This window comes from Camelus ferus, chromosome 27 (genome assembly GCF_009834535.1).
Source record: "Camelus ferus isolate YT-003-E chromosome 27, BCGSAC_Cfer_1.0, whole genome shotgun sequence".
NCBI lineage: Eukaryota > Metazoa > Chordata > Mammalia > Artiodactyla > Camelidae > Camelus > Camelus ferus.
In genome coordinates this window covers 3,984,282-3,999,256 of record NC_045722.1, presented here as the reverse complement: position 1 = coordinate 3,999,256, position 14,975 = coordinate 3,984,282, and the positions used below count along the sequence as shown (strand labels likewise).

The 14,975-nt window shown below is 52.0% G+C and overlaps 1 protein-coding gene across 1 annotated transcript; it reads right to left on the bottom strand.

Moving 5' to 3' along the window:
• Positions 1-847: 847 nt before the first annotated feature.
• TBC1D21 (TBC1 domain family member 21) lies at positions 848-12,639 on the bottom strand. The gene is given in 12 exon segments (XM_006182024.2): positions 848-975; positions 1,349-1,432; positions 2,101-2,205; positions 2,207-2,218; positions 3,177-3,277; positions 3,596-3,692; positions 4,605-4,705; positions 4,815-4,925; positions 5,433-5,527; positions 6,416-6,519; positions 6,640-6,747; positions 12,580-12,639. Coding segments are annotated over 12 exon segments (1,011 nt in total). The 3' UTR covers positions 848-942.
• Between the last annotated feature and the right edge of the window lie 2,336 nt (positions 12,640-14,975).

Here is a 14,975-nt window from a genome sequence, read left to right as displayed (position 1 = left end):
TCCCATGCTGGTCCCTGAGCGTGACAGGGTGGGAGCAGGAGAGAGAGGAGGATGGTGGTGCCTCACTGCAGAGGACCGGATCTGCAGCAAAACCGACAGATCCCTCCCGCTCTTCCATCAGCCCCCTCAGAAAAAGCATAGCTGCTGGCCAGGGCTCTGTGTGTGTGTGTGTGTGTGTGTGCACTTGTCAAGCAGCTATAGGGGCACCTGGCCAGCCTCTCTGTAGGTTCAGCCCCTCTGGCCAATCCCCATGTCTGTCCTCAGGGCACCTCTCAGGGCATGAGCAGGCTGGGCGGGGGACGTCGGGCTGGGGCACAGTCTAGGGGAGCGGGTGGCTAGCGCCTTTGCTCCAGCGAAAGACTGGAGTCAGGGAAAAGATGGCATTCGCTGGAGAGATTAAGGCTGAAAAAGGGAGTTTGGCTTGAGGTGGCATTCCAGGCTGAGAATGAAGACGCAGCTGTGAGGGGGCTTTGGAACCAGGAGGGGAGCCGCCGGCTCTCCAGGGGCTTGGGCTGTGTCCCCCTGGGCTGCCGGGAGGCTCTGGAGAAACCACCTCCCGTGTGGCCGGTGTGCCTGGAGCGAGGGGAGCCGTGGGGGACAGGCCCAGGGACTGAGCCTGTTAGAGAGTTCACCTTCATGTCTGCAAAGTCCGTTACACCCCGACCGCCTGCTTCCCGGCGTGGAAGCCCCGCAGCCCCCTCCCGGGGCGCCCGCTCTCCGGCCCTCGCAGCCTCTCTTCCCGTCAGACAGTCCTGCGCCTGCCCTCACGCGCCCCCCGGAAACACACTGCCCACCGCAGACCGCAACTCCAGCAAGCTGTTTCTGTTGCAGCTGTATTACCTACGCCCTCACCCCAACGCCCCATCGGACTTGATCCTGACCTCACGGTGAAGCAGCACCTTCCTGCTGTCCGGTGAGGGCGTCTGTCCGCTGTGAGTGTCCTCAGAGAAGGAAATCCTTTAACGGCTGAGGAACCTGGGTGAGAGGAGGGTTCCGGCAGGTAGAGGAAGGAGGTCAGACATTGGTCTGTCACTCTTCTTCAGTTCATTCAGCCTTGAAGTTCTCCTGAGCCCCTGGGTGCCCAGCCCCGTGCCGGATCCGCCGGGATGGACACAGGGAATGAGGGACGGGGCCGTGTTCTCGGAAGCACAGTCTGCCTGGGGAGGCAGGGGGTGCACGTGCTAACGGTGGGACGACCACTTAGAACAACCCCCATGGGTTGGTGGTAGAGAATGTGGCACAAACTACGTCTCTGAAGTTGAGTACACCTACATGGGCTGGGCTTGGGAGATCAGGGAAGGCTTCTTGGAGGAGGAGGAGGAGAAGGAAGACAACTGGGGTAACTTACATCCTTTTGGATGAGCTCAGCATAAACTATGCAGGCAGCGGAGATCAGCTCGTCGGCGTCAAGGTCGATGAGGCTGTTGCAGGCCTGTGTTGGGGAAGGTGGGTCAGAAGCAGGTCTCCCTGGGCACAGTCTGGCACAGGTCGCAACTGGCCGCTTCAGGGGAACAAGGCCACTGCTCTTGGCGGTCTCTGGGGCCTCGTGATCTCTCCCCAGCCAGCCTGGCACAGTGCCTGAAACTTTACCATTGGAATTTTAAATTTTGGAAATGTGGTAAATGTGGTTTTCACACTGAGCTCTAGGGAGTCCTGAGGTCCCATGGAGTGTTTCATGGGCTTCTAGGGGACTTGCTTTATGATTGGAGTACCACATAAAATTTTTTTGAACAAAGACTTCAGTTGTTTTTTCAGAAATGTTGACAAACTCTAGGTCTTTTGTAACAGGATTACCCTAGGGCCAAAGGGTTAACTGTCAGTCCGTCAAGTGTGACAGTTAAGAACCATTCAGGGCCTCAGTTTCCCCATATGCTAAACAGGGGTACCGATGAGGTGGTTATCAGCCCCTGGGGTCAGGCTTGTCATGAGGCTTAAACAAGCTGGTCTGTCAGAGCGCCTGGCACAGTGATCGGGGATGTCAGCTTTCATCACTATGCCCGTCCAGGGGCAGAGGGGCCACTGGAGCCCAGGGCTCTTCTGCAGGGATGGCGTGGGGGTGAGGAGCTGGTGGGGCGGGGCTGGACCCGAGGGTGCTCTTACCAGGAGGATGTCGTCGCCTGTCATGCTCTCCTGCAGCACCTGCTCCCGCACCATCTGCAGCATGCTGTAGGCCACCAGCACCTGGAAGTTCCTGCAGGGCTTCCCCTGTCAGCAGTACCTGCAGGATGGCGGGGGGAGCCTCAGCCTGGGCGGTGGCCTGAGGCTGCAGACGCCCTAGGGGTGGGGAGGCTCCCACCACGCCCACGCCCCGTCAGCCCATGGGGCCTGCTGCTACTGCTGTGCTCGGCCCTAAAGTTGTTCATTCAGCCTCTGGGGTTCTGGGCATTGTGCTTTCTGTCAGGGAACTCTGAGAAAAAGGCTTCAGGGAATTCGCTGGATAGAGGGAGGGAGGAGGGAGAGAGAGCAAGAGAGGGAAGCAGGGAAGGAGGGAGCAAGGCAGGGAGTGAGAAGAGAGAGAGAAGGGCAAGAGTGACTGGGTAGCTCGCTGTAGCGTTTGAGTGGAGCTTTGGCAAAGCAATGGTTGATGGGAAGTCAGCAATCCAGGGGTGTCACCAAAGGCCTGGGGGTGCGCATGGACTTGAGCATGTGGAGACCAGCAGGCTAGGAGGGAAGGGTGAGGTGGGGAGGGTTGACTTGTGGGGCACTGAATGCCAGGCTGAGCGGTGGGTCGGGTCCTCCAGGCAGTGGCGGCCACTGGGCAGGGCAGCGGGGGGAGGTTCATCTGCTGTGGTTGGGGTCAAAGGACTGCGGTGTGACCTGTCTTTGGGGGCCCCACCTTCTCCAGGAGTAGGGGCTTGGAAGCAGCAGCACTGGGGGGAGGGGAAGACAGAGGAAGAGGTGGCGGGGGGAGTGAGAGCAGCAAGAGGCCCTCGCACAGGCAGAGGGCAGGGAGGCTGCGTGCGGACCCCTCCTGCCCGCCCTGCCCTGAGAAGGTGCAGCGGTGGGAGCGGATGAACAGGTGGACCAGCTGCTGCCTGAGGTCTTCCGACAGGGCAGAAGCAGGGGCCCCACTGAACTCCACCCAAAGCCAGCAATAAAGGGAGGCAAAGGAGAGGGCTCCCCTGCCACCTGCCCAAGGGGTGGGGCCTGCCCTCCGCCCCACGGGAGCCCCTCACCTCCCAGAGCCTCCAGATGTCGTCGAAGGACTTGAAGGCACGTTGAAAGCAGAGACAGAACCAGGGGAAGAGGGACTGCACGGCCCCAGCACCCTTCCCTTCTGCGGGGAGAGGGGCGGGACGCCAGTCAGGGGCCACGGTCGGGGGTGGAGGGGGCAGGAGGTAAAGCAAAAGCCCACCCGAGAGGCTGCACCGCAAAGCCGGTAAACGCGCCTTGGGAAGTTTTTAAAAACCTGGCTGTCACTTTTCCACCTGCCCCTGCAGACTGTTTAGGGTGGACTTTTCAGCTGTCCAGGCCCAACCCCATCCAGATGAACCCTCCTCCGGGGGCCTGCTCCCCCCCACAGGACGGGGCAGTGCTGCCCCACCATGCCCGCCCTGGTTGTGGGCGGTGGCCAGCAGCAGACGGGGGCGCTCACTTAAGTGCTCGGCGAACACGGGGTCCAGGAAGCTGATCAGGTTGTTGAGCATGTCGAGGTTCTTGCCCACCCCGATGTTGATGACACAGCTGTGCTCCTGGGGAAGACGGGCGGGAGGGAGGGGCGCCCTTGGAGAATAGTCATCAGCTCCCCAGCTCTGGAGGCCTGGTGTGTGTCTGGCTCCAGGCTGGGCCCATGTCTCTGTATGAGTCTGGGTGTCAGCGGATGTCTGTCTGCAAACACACACACATTATGTCTGTGTGCGACGTGTGTGTGTGTGTGTGTGTGTGTGTGTGTGTGTGTGTGGGTGTGTGTGGGGGGATGCGGAGATGTCTCAGGTGTGGCTCAGTGCAGTGAGCCCAGTTATTCTTCCAGACACACAGCATGGGCCTGAACCAGTCGGGACAAGGAAAGAGCAGAATGCATGTCGCTGCAGGGACGGAGAGAGGGATGGGGCTGGGTTCTGGGCAGCCTCTCACAGATCATGAGGAAAGCCTTTCCAGGAAGAGAGTTCCAGGGAACAGCACCTTCAGAAGCCCTCAACCTCACAGGGTGGGAACACGAGTCCCTGGTGGGCCTGGATGCAGGTCACGTGAAGGTAGCAGTGAGAGACAAGACTGAAGACGGAGGCCTTGAATGTCTGTCTGAGGTTATTGGATTTTATTCTGGAGGCCGTGGGGAGCCATGGAGGACTTGCAGGAGTAGAGCCATGTTTGGGAGCGGAATGCCAGGAGAGGGTGCCCACACTGGGCCTTGCCAGACCTCTCAAGGTGTGACAAGAGCTGGACCCAGGGTATCATTATCCCCCTTCTCAGCTCCGACAGTCATCACCTCCCACCCAGGACATGCCCCACTGGGGTTGGCGTTGCCTTTCTCTAGGAAAGGCTCCTCTGGGACTCAGAGGGCTGTTTCAGGGCTGGAGGAAACGGCTGGGGCTGCCAGTGCCTGCTTAGCCTCAAGGGGTTGTTTGAGGAATGAGGGGGTTCCCTCAGCCAAGCCCAGCCCTCACCGTTTTCTGTAGGAAGAACTGGAAAAGCCAGAAGGTCTCATGGTCATGTTCTACCATCAGCTGGAAAAGCATCACCATCTCATGGAAGCCCTGCTGGTACTCTGGGGTGGAAGGAGGCCAGTGAGGAGGGGCTGGGTGGGAGAGGAGGAGCCTGGGCTTGGGGTGGGGCCAGTCCCAGGAGGGAGCTGAGAAGACTGGGCAGTGGCGCACCTGCCTGGGTGTTGCAGACGTAACTCAGGAGCAGGATCTTCTCCAGCCTCTTCTTATCGATAAGGACGTTGCCCAGGGGGTCTTTGTCATAGAGTTTCTGGATGTCATGTGCTAGGTTGGGGGCAAAGGATGGGGAGGGGGTGGCACCAGATCACCTCCAGCAGAAGGTCCAAGGCTGAGTTTATTCCCCTCAGCCCAAGAGGGTAGGACCCAGAACATCCTGGGAAGAGGGCCGTGAAAACATCAGCCCACCGGGCTGTACCCTCCCCACCACGTAAGCTGCCTGGGTGTTTTCCTGCCTCCAAATCTTCAACCAGGCTGTACCCTCTGACCCACCCCTGTTCGATTCAAATCCAACCTAGCTCAAGGCCAGTGGGGAAGAGATGTAGACAAACCAGCAGGAACAGTCTACACCCAGGGGTACACAGTGCTGGGCATCTAGGGACACCCGGTAGAGATGGGCAGGTGGACTAACCAAGGTTTAGCCGACAAAATTCCTGACACATGTCAGGGCAGCTCCCAGGAACAGGGACCTACCCCACAGATGTGACCGAGGGTGGGCAGGGACTTCCAATCCTGCCCTCTGCCCAGCCCGCCCCTCCCCCGCACTGGGCTCACTGATGTTATTCCGAGTCTCTGTGAAGTTCCGGTGCAGGTTTTCCAGAAGGGGCTGGATCTTCTCGTACATCTGGCATAAGGCCTCGTAGTTCTTCCTGTGAGACCACAACTGAGGCTGAACGAGGCAGCCTCCCCCTCCAGGCGAGTCAGGAGTCCCCCTTGCCTAGGCAAGCGCCCGCTACGTGTGATGCCTCCCGGCACCTCTGTCCCCACCTCCAACCGTCCTCTGATGTGCACCCTGGAGTGCGGCGTACAGACAGTTTAACCTCCTGGCTCGGCAGTCTGACCACTGTGCCTGAATCCTGGATCCACAACTTAAGAACTGGGTGTCTGCCACCAGGGTCAGGGCTTGGGGACGTCACCTTCCTCTCTAAGCCTCAGTTCCTCTCCTGTAGAACGGGGATGACACTGGCACCGAAGCCTCAGAAGTGGAGGGATTGGATGAGGCAGTGTTTTGTGCACATCGTTAGAATGAGCTGAGATGGTGTCGTAGGCTGAGTGGTGACCCCACAAATATGTCCACACCCCACCTCCTGGAACCTGTGAATGTGACCTTATTTGGAGAAAGGGTCTTTGCAGATGTAATGGAGTTAAGGATCTTGAGATGAGATCATTCTGGATTACCCAGGAGGGCCCTAGATCCCCTGCTGCCCCGGATTACTCTCTGGCTGGCCCGTGTGTGAATCTTCGCCGCCTCAGGAAGGCTGCACAGGCCCTAGGGGTGGACGGCTGGGCTGGGCTGGGGGGCAGAGCGAGGAGCTGCTGGGACCAAGCCCATGCGGGCAGTGTGTGGACTGGTAAATGGGGCTGGGCAGGTCTAGGGGGGTGGGCTGGGGGAGGGGGCGGATGCCCGCCGGGTGCCGGCCCTGAGTCAGAGTGAGAAGTCTGTGTGCAGGACAGTCTGAACCTGCCAGGCTGGTGTGCGCGTGCCCGCCCTCCTGCACTGCCACCCACCCTCCCTGACAGGGTCTGGAACGTTCTACCTCCTTGTGCTGTCCACCGTGAGCCGCTCATCCTGGGAACTCTGCCATGAGTAGTAGCCGGTGAGGAACTTCCACGCTTCTGTCCTCACCACGGGGTGCAGACCCTGGGGTGGGGGAGGGAGGTGAGAGGACAAGGGCCCCCCAGATGCCTGCCCAAAGGGCCCCTCCCCCAATGCCATGCCCCCCAGGTCCAGGGTAAGGCCAAAGGTAGCTTGGGGCCTTACCCTTTCCAGGATGTTAACACAAATGAAGTCTCGTGACTTGGCCAAGTGACCATTCTCATCAAAGAAGCCATCCCATTCTGTCTTGTCAATGGGTGGTTTTCTCTTCACCTGGCAAGGACAGTCACCTCAGCCTTCCGCTAGGAACCTTTGGCTTTTCTTTAAGTGTGATTTTTCAAATGATATACTCTGGATTTTGCAACATGAATCAAAGTTCACAGCCCCTGACGCACTTCTGGAAATTTATCCTGAGGAAATTACTGAAAGTATATAGAAAAATGTTGTATGCGCAATGATTTTCATCGCACACTGCTTACCAAAATGAAAAATGCTAGTGCTCTCTGAATGTTGTGCAGTAAGGGAATAGCTAAGTAAACTGTGGTTTATATGTTCAATGGAATATTGTAGGCATTTAAATGGATGCTTACAAGGAATGAATAATAATCTGGGAAAATACAAATGTTAACTGGAAAAAGCAGGAAGCAAAATTGTGTGTTCAGTGTCTAGTCCCTCTGCACTGTGCTCCGAGCATGTCCGTCGTGTGCTGTGGAGCCCGCTCCTTGTGTTCTTTCGTAGTGATGAACCACTAGAGAAATTCTGTTAGAAAAAAGATTGAAAAAAAAAAACCCACCTAAAAACAAAACAGTGATTCTCTTTGATGATAGGATTGTAATTTTTCCCTTTTTCTTGTATTTTCAAACTTTTCTATAATAATATATGCTGCTTTGATAATGGAAGAATATGAAGTAAGCACTAACTAAACACATTCATGAGCTCCATGCTACCTTTCCCAGCAGAGTAAACCAGTGCCTCACAAGGGCTGGTTCACACAACATAAGGGGTGCGGGTGCGTGTGCGTGTGTGTGTGTGTGTTGGGGGAAGGTGAGTGCATTGCAGGCAAAGTAATTAAAAATGCTCATAAAACAATAATTAGGAGTTGAATTCCTGTTGGAGTGGGAGCGGACTCCTAGAGGAATCTTGCACTGGAGAAAATACCGTGAAGCGCCACCTGCAGACGTGGAAGTGCTGATGGGCAGGGCTTGGCAGGTGACTGGACAAGTCTGGTGTGTGTACTCCCAACTTCCCACTAGTATAGACCTGAATGTGCACGTGTGTGACTCAAATTTAAATTTGCATACACGTCACCTGAGGATCTTCTTACACTGTGGATTCTGACTGAGGTCTGGGGTGGGGCCTGAGATGATGCATTTTTAACAAGGTCGCAGGGGATGGCTGATGCTGGCTCACTGCCCACGTGTGTAGAAAGGTGTTAGAAGTAAGACAGCCCTGGAAATTAAAAATTAGAGCCCACAGGCCCACGTCTGGGATAATTTCCACTTGTTCGGTGTTCTGTAGGGACAGATGGAGCAATTTGCTTGAATAACTCATACACGCTCCATCTTCTGAACCAAAATAGGATACACGGGCCCAAGAAGGCACAAAAAATCTTGATGTTGGCCTTACCTTAGGAAGCAGGGTCTACCCCAACACTGCCACACCCCAGCTGCCCAGACACTGTCATCAGAGCTGATCAGAACCAGGCTTCCCGCCCCCGACAGCCGTCAGGTTCTCCCCGCCTACACTCAGTCAGAGGCTGCCACACTCAGCAGGAAGCGGAGGGGAACAGGCAGGGCCGGGCTGTGTCCCAGGATCCTTACTCAGAAGGGGGATTGCATGGACTTTAGAAATATATTTCCTTATGAATTTTAGTCAGTTGGTCAATTTCTACAATAAAGACACTTTGGTTTTGATGGGGATCTGATTAAACCTACAGATCAACTTGTGGGGAATTGATAACACTATTGAGTGTTCTGACCCCTGGACACAGAATATTTCTCCATTTATTTAGGTCTTTTAAAATTTCTCCCAGCAGCGTTTTGTGGTGTTTTTTGATGTGTTTGTCATCTATTTTGTCAGATTTACCCCTAAGTATTTCATTTTTTGGATGCTATTGTAAAAGGTGTTATTTTTAAACTGTTAACTTCTGACTGTTCATTGCTAGTGTGTACAGATACAGTGGATTTTTAGGTATTGATCTTGTATCCTACAACCTTGCTAACCTCACTTATTAGTCCCAGTAGCCTTTTTTTTCAGTAGATCCATAGGATTTGATGCATAGGCCAAGGATCAGCAAACTACAACCCATGGACCAAATTTGGTTTCCAACCTGTTTTCTAAAATAAAGTTTTATTGGCACACAGCCATGCCCTTTCACTCATGTGTTGTTTGTGGCAGCTTTCAGCTTTCATGCTTCAGTGGCAGAGTTAAGCACTCGCAACAGAGATGTCCGGCCCACAGAGACAAAATTACTTACTGTCTTGGCCTTTACGAAAAAAGTTTGCCAACCCTGAGATAGATGATCATGATTTGTGAATAAAGGCAGTTTCACTTCTTCTTTTCCAGGCTGGATGCCTTTTATTTCTTTTTCATGTTTTATGCACTGCCTCGAGCTTCAAGGGCAATGTCGAATAAAAGTGGTGAGAGCAGACATCTTTGCTTTGTTCCTAATCTTAGAGGAAAAGCATGCGGGTTTTCAGGATTCTGCAGGATGTTAACTGTAGGCTTTTTGTAGATGCCCTTTATCAGGTTGAGGAAGTTCCCTTCTATTCCTAGTTTGCTGAGGGTTTTTATCAGAAATGGATGTTGGAGTTTTTCAAATGATGTTCTGCATCTATTAAAATGATCATACAGTTTTTCCTTTTTTAGTTGGTTAATGTGGTAAATTATATTGAATTATTCTGAATGTTAAATCATTCCTTGGATAAACCCCACTGGTGATGTATTATCCTTTTTATACATCATTGGATATTATTTGCTAAAATTTTATTTAAGATTTTTGCATCAATATTCATGAGAGATACTGGTCTATAATTTTGGTAATGTCTTTGATTTTGGTATCAGGGTAATGCTGGCTTTATAGAATAAGTAGAGATATATTTCTGCCTTTTAATTTTTAAGAATAGTCTGTGTAGAATTGGTATTATTTCTTTTTTCAGAATTTGGTGTAACTCACCACTGAAGCCATCTAGGCCTGGAGTGTTTCTTGTGGGAAGATTTTTAACTACAAATTCAACTTTTTATTAGATTGAAGGAGGGTGTCAGAAGAAATTGTTTTATTTTTGACTTTTAAACTAGAGATTTAAAGGAACAGGACATTTTACTTCTATTCACTTTGAAAGATAGAAAAGCAGGAAAGAACAAGGAATCAATAAAAGCATAAAGCATAAAAATGATAGAAACTCAAAGAAATCGATTATCAATGCATTAAATTCCCTTATTAGTTGTAAACACTTAAAAAGCACTCGATGGTACTCGAAGCACCTTATATTTACAGACTTGTTTGACCTGCACAGCCACCTGTGAGGTGGGTGGAGTTGTTCCGCTGTTTTACGTGTTAGGCAACCAGAGCCCTAGAGGGTTCATCTGTGTATCTGAAGTCACGCAGTAAATATCAGAGCTGAGATCCGAACCAGGGCTGTTTGGTGCAAGAGCCAGGGTGATCAACCCTAATGCCAGGCCGCCAGGGAGTGTGAAAGACAAGGATGTTCGGCTTGAGTAAAAGATACACACGATACACACCCTACCTCAGCTGTTAACACAAGGTACACCTTAACGAGAAATGCCATGGGAAGACGAAAAAATAAATGACGAACAAAGACAGGAAAAAAGGGTCAAATACAATGAAAGGAGGCAGAGTCATCAAAGTAATTTGCACAGAAGACCATAATAAAAGACACGGCATCAACACAATAAGGCAGAGATAATTAGGAACATCACAAAAGGCATCTGCCGAGTGCTCAGAGAATTTGCATTACTGAACCTCCACCTGCAACAGCTGGCCATCTGCCTACTTCGCCATGGCTGAATTTGTTTATAGAAAGCCCTGACTTCTCCTTCCAGCAAACTCCTTTTCTCTTTGCCCACCACCTCCCTGTCTCTCACCAAACCCAAGCAAACTACAGGCCACCCACAAGAATATCTAAGACATTTGTTAGCAAGCCACGGACAAGCACCAAAACCCTGGCCACCTGCCGAGGGCTGACGGGAAGTCCCCTCCCTCTTTTCACCACTGGGTCCACATCACCTGTCTACACCAGACATCGCAGAATCTGTGTCTGGGGTCCTTCAAAGTAATGGAGATCGTCAACTCAGTGGCCTCTCAAATCCATCTTCATTCTCTTGTATTCCTCCATTCCTTGCTCCACCAACCAATAATGCCCTGCCCACAGGCTGGGTGCAATGCCCTGTAATCCAGGAGGAGCCCTGGTGGTCTGGGAGGCGCTGGGTACTCTTCATCCTTGCAGGAGCTCCTGTCCTCATCTCCTGGGGAGGGCACGGCTAGCTAGAGCAGGTGCAGACCTCTCCCCTGACCTGTGTGGTGCGCCTAAGCAGGTTCAAGCTCTCCACCAGCAAACCTGGGGGAACCTTGTTCACCCTTCCCCCTGGAGAAGGGGCCAGAGGTGGGGGCCATAAATGGTTCGGTCACTCTAACAGCTTCCTACTGCTCGAGGCCTTGGCTAGAGGCATACGTCTCCCCACCCTTCTTCCCCCTCTGCATCGTTGGCTTTAAGGATTTTCTCCAGTATTTTTAGTAAAATAGGGAAGCCACTGGAGGATAAGGAAAACTTTCCACGAGGATTTGATGCCATGTTGCTCTGAATACTCATAGCAACAGAGCCCCCAAGAAAGCCTCAGTTCACCTGGGGGACAAGACATACTCCCAACAGTAACCATGTCAGTGGTTCTTACCAAGGGGAGAGGGGGTGGCCCACGGCGGGCAGGCAGATTAAGGAGGGGGGGTGGGGGACGTGTGCAACTTGGAAGTTATTCAGGTAATTTTTACCAACCCAGGTGTGGGGTGTGTGTCCTCATATAGCATAGTTATCTTTAAACATGGCTTAAACCCATGGTTCTCTGTTACCTGCACGTGAGAATCAGCTGGAGGGCTTGTTAAACCACAGATGGATGGGCCCCACCCCAGAGATTCTGGTTCAGAAGATCTGGGGCTCGAGAATCCGCATTTGTTACAAGTCCCCCGTTGACGCAGATGCTGCAGGCTCAGGCCGCACCCTCGGGGAACCCCTGATTTAGCAGACGGACTCCGCAGCCCGGGTTTAAACACCGGCGCTGCCACGTGCCAGCTGCGGGGCTGCAGCCAGGTTGCTCAGTCCCTGTGCCTGAATCTTCTCATTTATGCTATGAAGACAGCAGCATCGTCTACCTCCCAGAGCTAGGATGAGGCTGACTATAAATAAAGCATTCAGAACTGTCATTGTACATCGTAAATGCTATGTGACAGTTTGTTGTTTTATTATTGTCCTTCTCTGAGTTCAGAGAAATGAAGAGAGGTATAAAGAAAATTCAAATGAAGGCCTGGTGATAATCTGCAGTAAAGCAATAACATTTTAAACTCAGGGAGGGGCACGCCCTTTTGCATTTCTGCTTTTTTATGTATCACTCTCTAAATCACCGTGATTAATGAGACTCAAGATTGGTTAAGGTCATTATAATTAGTTACTGTGATTTTGAAAAATATACTGTGTGGAAAATTCTATCTACAGAGGCTGAATTCAAATGAATTGTGTGTCTTATTAATTGGACGTGGAACCAGTACTAACAGAAGCATTACTGCCACCTGGTGGCAGTATACCAAAATTGTTGGTAAAAGCACAGCATCTTTAGGACTGAACTTGAAAACCCAGGACTCATTAAATTTAGAATGTCACATACAGCAAAAAATTAACTTAGAGAGAAGGGTGAAAAGGGACCTTGTTTTTCAGTCCTGTCGTTGGTGATGATGCTGAGACCAAGGTTTAAGCTACCCTGTTCCACCTTCTAGGCCAGCCCAGGGGTCTAGTCCTCTCCACCCAACAGGGGAAAACGGCCTCAATGCAAACCAGAGGTTGGGGAGAGAGGGACTTGGGGCCCATGAAGCGCACCCACCAGGATGAAGGAGGCCGACTGCCTGGCAGAAAGGCTATTTTCAGGAGAGAGGGTGGTCATGGCCCCCGCTGGCTGTCTTCAAAGCAGCCTCCGACCAGAGCCCTGAATGATGCTTTAGTTAAGCAGGGGAAGGTGATCTTCCCTTTGGGGGATGAGTTGCATTCCCAGGAGGAACTGGGCCTCTTCTGACCTCTTATGCTGGAACAGAGCCAGCCAGTGTGTGTCACAAAGCCCCCTGGAATCTGCATCACAGTGACCTGGGAACATGGGAGCACTCAGCTTTGGAGCTAAGACACACCCGAGAACCAAGGGGACTAAACCTACCAGTCAGCCAGAAGAATCATAGTACTTAGAGGATGTGCAGTGGGGGTGGGGATCAGAGGACATGGAGACCAGTGCACTGGGCTGGTCAAGGAGGGCTCCCTGGGAAAGGTGGCCCTGAAGCCTTTCTCCCTATCTTTGGCTCTCCCTCCTCTGGGCTCACTTCAGTTGTTATCCGGCCAGACTAGTACCCAGACCTGGAGAACATCGAGAGCAGGAGCTTCAGATTTCTCGGGTGCCACTTCTGGAGACAGAATCAGAATGTCTGGGCTGGGGACCTGGGGAACTGTATTTTGAAAACCCTCCTTGGTGACTCAGATCAGGTATTTGGATGGTAGTTTCAAGGGGTACAGATCAGTTTCATTTATCTTTGTAACCAGAGCACATAAGACAGCGCCCAAGTGACCGAATGAATACTTTAACTGGAGAGTAAGTGAGGCTATCTTAGATCTCATCCTTCTTTCCTCTCTGTACGTATGACAGGGCCTTCTATACATGCCCCACCTGCCCGCCTGCCCTGAGTTCCTTAGGCCGGGGTCAGTGTCTGCCTTGTGCTTTCCCCGCTCAGTGCTGGCCCCCCCTCCTGGCCCTCGGTAGGTGCTCAGTGTCTGCTGAATGAATCTGAGGAGCTGGCTCCTCTCAGCTCCAGCACCACGGGTTCTCCACCTTAAGCATCACCTGCATTTCTACTCAGGTCCCGGCCGTTAAAGCCATCTGGCTCTGAAGCATCCTTAGTCATTAGGAGAGGATAGTAATTAGACCAACCAAATTGGAATTAGGAGCTTGGAACTGGAATCTGGACTCTGACCTCAAATGTGGATGTTCCCCCATTCTGAGCCATGGATCCCCCAGCCATGAAATCAGAATATAGTCAACCTCTGGCTTGCACATCCTTGTTAACATAACGAATCACAGTCCATATGGAAATCTTCAGTGGACACAATTCACAGTCTCATTTACTGTTACTGTTCTGCTAGTTTGCAGCACTGCGGGGGGGCCTTTTAAATCAAAACGCTTTATTCTCTTTATTCCATCCCAACCTAGGAAAGCGTGACAGCCTCTTCCCCTTGATCTGCTGCCTCTAGGTCTTTGTGGAGCAGGAGGTGGGGCGGCTTTGAAGGGGGGAGGGGTGGAAGAGGGGTGGGCAGCCTGCCACTGCAGGGTGCCTTCCTTCCGAGTCTAACAAAGCAGATGTCCGGAGCGGGAGGCATGGGGAGGGCATTACTCACCATTTGGGGTTATCTGTGCCTCTGTTCCTCCATATTAACGACATCAACAACTGAGAATTAACTGTAATTTTGCCCTAAGAAGCTGAGGATCAGGCAGGGAGCTGGGAAATCTGAGTGCTAGATCCCACGTGGCTTCTAAAATGCACGTGATGGACATAGATCATCTACTGAAATTCTTTCACCTCTGGCTCCCTGTCTGCACATTGTGGATGATAATCCTTCCCCAAATTAGCCCGTGTAGTTTGGTCATATTACAAAAGCCTCATAGCAGCCACATGGAGGCTTAATACTCAAATGGGACTGCAGGACCCTGTGCTGGAGCAAGAAGGGTTTCTGATCCCTTTTTCTCATTTTTCTGATTCTTATAAAGGGTTTGCATGTGTCAGTCTCATTTTCTCCAGAGTGGAATGGTCCTTACCTTGTCCGTGTACTTGCCTAAGTGCCCAAGTTCTTTAGATTCTCCCGATTTCTTTTACACATTTCATCCTCCTTAATGGGAGCCATTTTCTGCTTTAAATTTCTATACGTGGGGATTCTTCAGGTCACAAGAATCCCAGGTTTTAAAACACTCTTCTTGGCATTGGAGTGTGGGCAAGGGTTGGAGAGATCTAGAATTTGCATCAAAGAAGTCCCAGCCCGTCTTTTCTCTGAGGCTCTGGCTGTCCCTTGGCTGCGGGGCTGCGGTGGGCAGGCGGGAGGGCAGGTTTGGAAGCCGGAGTTGCCGTGGGGTCTCCCCACCAGAGCCTATTGATCTAAGCCTTACAACTCACTGCATGTTTATTTGTAGTTTGTAGCGCTGATCTGTGGTACAGTTCTTCTGAGTTTCTTAAATGGAAGAAGTAGGCA